This window comes from Otolemur garnettii, unplaced genomic scaffold (genome assembly GCF_000181295.1).
Source record: "Otolemur garnettii isolate 467f Iridium unplaced genomic scaffold, OtoGar3 scaffold00021, whole genome shotgun sequence".
NCBI classification, from domain to species: Eukaryota; Metazoa; Chordata; class Mammalia; order Primates; family Galagidae; genus Otolemur; species Otolemur garnettii.
Window position 1 is genome coordinate 19,732,356 of NW_003852416.1, and position 3,699 is coordinate 19,736,054.

General features: G+C 40.8%; 1 protein-coding gene across 1 annotated transcript in view; it reads right to left on the bottom strand.

The window, feature by feature from the left end:
- LOC111724296 (SMC5-SMC6 complex localization factor protein 2-like) overlaps positions 1-3,699 on the bottom strand; it is a 21,457-nt gene that overhangs the window by 9,373 nt on the left and 8,385 nt on the right. Inside the window, exons 4-5 of the mRNA XM_023511721.1 lie at positions 3,325-3,456; positions 2,807-2,884 (exon numbers count right to left, since the gene is read on the bottom strand). Of these exons, the coding sequence (XP_023367489.1) occupies positions 2,807-2,884; positions 3,325-3,456 (210 nt within the window). The remainder of the gene's footprint in view (positions 1-2,806; positions 2,885-3,324; positions 3,457-3,699) is intronic.

Consider the following 3,699-nt stretch of genomic DNA (forward strand, 5'->3'; position numbering starts at 1 on the left):
CTATAGCGTCACAGCTCACAGCAACCTCCAACTCCTGGGCTCAAGTGAGTCTCCTGCCTCAGCCTCCCAAGTAGCTGGGACCACAGGTGCCTGCCACAGTGCCTGGCTATTTTTTGGTTGCAGCCATCATTGTTATTTGGTGGGCCCAGGCTGGATTCGAATCCATCACCTTAGGTGTACGTGGCTGGCACCTTAGCCACTTGAGCCACAGGCACTGAGCCCTCTCTTTCTTTCTTAGAGACAGGGTCTTTCTTACTCTGGTACCCAAACTGGAGTAAAGTGGCATGATCACAGCTCACTGCATCCTTGAACTCCTGGGCTCAAGTAGTCCTCCCACCTTAGCCTTCCAAGCAGCTGGGATTACTGGTGTGACCTGTTATACCTGGCTAATTTTAAAGTTTTTTTCTAGAGACAAGAGTCTTACTATGCTGTTCAGGCCAGTGTTAAACGGTCTCCAGTGATTCTTCTGCCCTGGCCTCCCAAAGTGCTGGGATTACAGGTGTGAAACACTTTTAACACAATATCTAATAGAATATTCAAGTAATAGCTAACTTATTTTTCCTTTCTGTAAACAAAGCAAACTTTTATTAACAGAGGAACATACTGAATTAAAACTGGAAAAATTAAGTATCTTAAGACTGCCTAGGCCTAAATAGTTACTCTCGTTAGATACTGAGTGAGACTTTAAATGAGTACTTTTGGGGAGAGAAATGTGATGATAGCTATTATAAAATAATTAAAATTTGTATAACCTTTGACCCAGCAATTCTACTTAAGAAATTTACCCTATAGATATGCTTATACAAGTGGGCAGCGATGTATCAATAAGCACTGCATATTATCACAGAAAACAATGCTCACTAATTAAGGCTTTGGGCTGGGCACGGCGACTCAAGCCTGTAATCCTAGCACTCTAGGAGGCTGAAGCAGATGGATTGCTTGAACTCAGGAGTTCAAGACTAGCCTGGGGAAGAGGGAGACCCTGTCTCTACTAAAAAAAAAATAAATAGAAAAACCGGGCATGGTAATGGGCACCTGTAGACCCAGCTACTTGGGAGGTTGAATCAAGAGGAGAGTTTGAGGTTGCTGTGAACTATAATGATACCATGGCATTCTATAGAGTGAGACTCTGTTTTTAAAAAAAAAAATGCATTTTCTTAACTTTTTTTTTTGAGACAGTCTTATTTTGTTGCCCTAGGTAGAATGCCATGGCATCATAGCTCACAGCCACCTCAAACTCTTGGGTTTAAGCAATTTTCTTGCCTCAGCCTCCCAAGTAGCTGGGACTACAGGTGCCTGCCCCAATGCCCAGCTATTTTTAGAGATGAGGTCTTGCTCTGACTCAGGCTGATCTCAAACTCTTGAGCTCAGGCAATCCACTCACCTCAGCCTCCCAAAATGCATTTCTTTCTTTTGTTTTTTGAGATAGAGCCTCAAGCTGTTGCCCTGGGTAGAGTGCTGTGGCATCACAGTTCCCAGCAACCTCCAACTCCTGGGCTCAAGCGAGTCTCCTGCCTCTGCCTCCCAAGTAGCTGGGACTACAGGCACCTGCCATAACACCCAGCTATTTATTTTTAGTTGCAGTTGTCATTGTTGTTGGTGGGCCTGCACTGGATTCGAACCCGCCAGCTCAGGTGTATGTGGCTGGCACCTTAGCTGCTTTAGTCATAGATGCCAAGCCCCAAAATGCATTTCTAAAGTAGCCCGATTTACCATCAGTTCAATTCTGAAGGCAAATGTTATTTCTTTCTTTTCTTTTTTTGAGACAGAGCCTCAAGCTATTACCCTGGTTAGAGTGCATGGCATCACAGCTCACAGTAAACCTCCAACTCCTGGGTTTAAGCAATTCTCTTGCCTTTTAAATGCTCTTTCTTTTTTATTATGGTAAAATATATTTAAAAACTTGCCACTTTAACTTTTTTTTTTTTGAGACAGAGCCTCAAGCTGTCACCCTGAGTAGAGTGCTGTGGCATCACAGCTCACAGCAACCTCCAATTCCTGGGCTCAAGCGAGTCTCCTGCCTCTGCCTCCCAAGTAGCTGGGACTACAGGCAGCCACCACAACCCCTGGCTATATTTTTTGGTTGCAGTCATCATTGTTGTTTGGTGGGCCTGGGCTGGACTCAAAACCTCCAGCTCTGGTGTTATGTGGCTGGCACTTTAGCTATAGGCGCTGAGCCAGCAAATGTTATTTCTAAAGAAAAAAAGTAACTGGAAGAAGAGATGGGATGGGAAGAAACCAGCTAACAGCTAACCCATCTGGTGTCTATTGACCTTGGTATCTTACACTGTAGACAAGTTATGATGGTTAAAGGCCACTCCAACAAATAGAATATTTGCTGACAAATGATTCTTTTCTTTTTCTTTTTTTTGAGACAGAGTTTCACTATGTCACCCTTGGTAGAGTGCTGTGGCATCATAGCTCACAGCAACCTCCAACTCTTGGGCGTAAGTGATTCTCTTGCCTCAGCCTCCTGAGTAGGCTAGGACTATAGGCACCTGCCACAACACCGGCTATTTTTTGGTTGTAGTTGTCATTGTTGTTTGGCAGGCCCAGGCTGGGTTCAAACCCGCCAGCTCTGGTGTATACAGCTGGCGACCTAGCCACTAAGCTACAGGTGCTGAGCCCGAATAATTCTTTTCAGTATGATACGGTTGCAAGTTTAATATTCTCCCTTTCTTTTTAAGGATTTGTATAGCTAATATAACTTTTATTTAGTTTTCTCCTATATAAAGCTTGCTCATTTTAATGCTACATATTTAAAAATAGCAGCAGTAACACAACAACAACACTGAACACTACCTACCCGTTGTCCAGAAGAAAAAGAATGAGAACAACTAACTTCACCAATTAAATGAAGAAGAATGTAGGTCAGATAATAAGCCTGTTAGAGAAATGAATAAAATTAACACCCATGAATTGGTTAACATAGATGTCATGATAATTTATAAATCAGGACAATTTTCCAGAAAGGATAAAAGATATCCTGGAAGTTAACCTAGCTGGCAAGTAAGTAGCATTCAAACTAGCCTTTATGACTTCTAATTCAAGGGCATTCTTTTTACCACTTTGTGACTGCCTTAATAAGGAAAACAAAAAATACTCTCAGTATTAAATTACAAAAACCCATCATTTAACTAAATTTTCAACTCTGAAGTTTACTGAAGAATTTCATGACAGCAGTAAAAAAAAAAAAATTCACTTTCTGTTTGCTAGACTGTATCTTGTCTCTAAATCCAGAAATGCCTATGCCATCTATTTGTGGTTAGAAAACTGGTATCCATTAAGCATATGTACTCTTTGAGACATTTTAGCCCTTGGTACCTGCTTTTCAAGTTCTAAATGAAGACTGTCATCAATAGTGCCATTTGGTTGTTCAGCCCTTTTCTTCAAGACCATTTTCTTTAACAAATCAGAAGGCTTCATTTGCACAAGATAATGATGTAGGACTGATACCTATTAAAAAGAGAAGACAATGAACAATACTAAGCAACACAGTTGTTCTTTTTCTTAGGTTTTTTTCCCAGTATCTTCTCTTCATTTTGTCCCTTTAGGTATCTTTAAAGTCCGATGATATCCATTTCCCCTTTACTTAAAAAGTCCTCAACTGCTTAAAAGGGATTTTAAGTTAAAGATATAATATTTCTCATTTAGAATAAATGCTTAGAAGATGACCAAATGATTTTTTTTTTTTTTTTT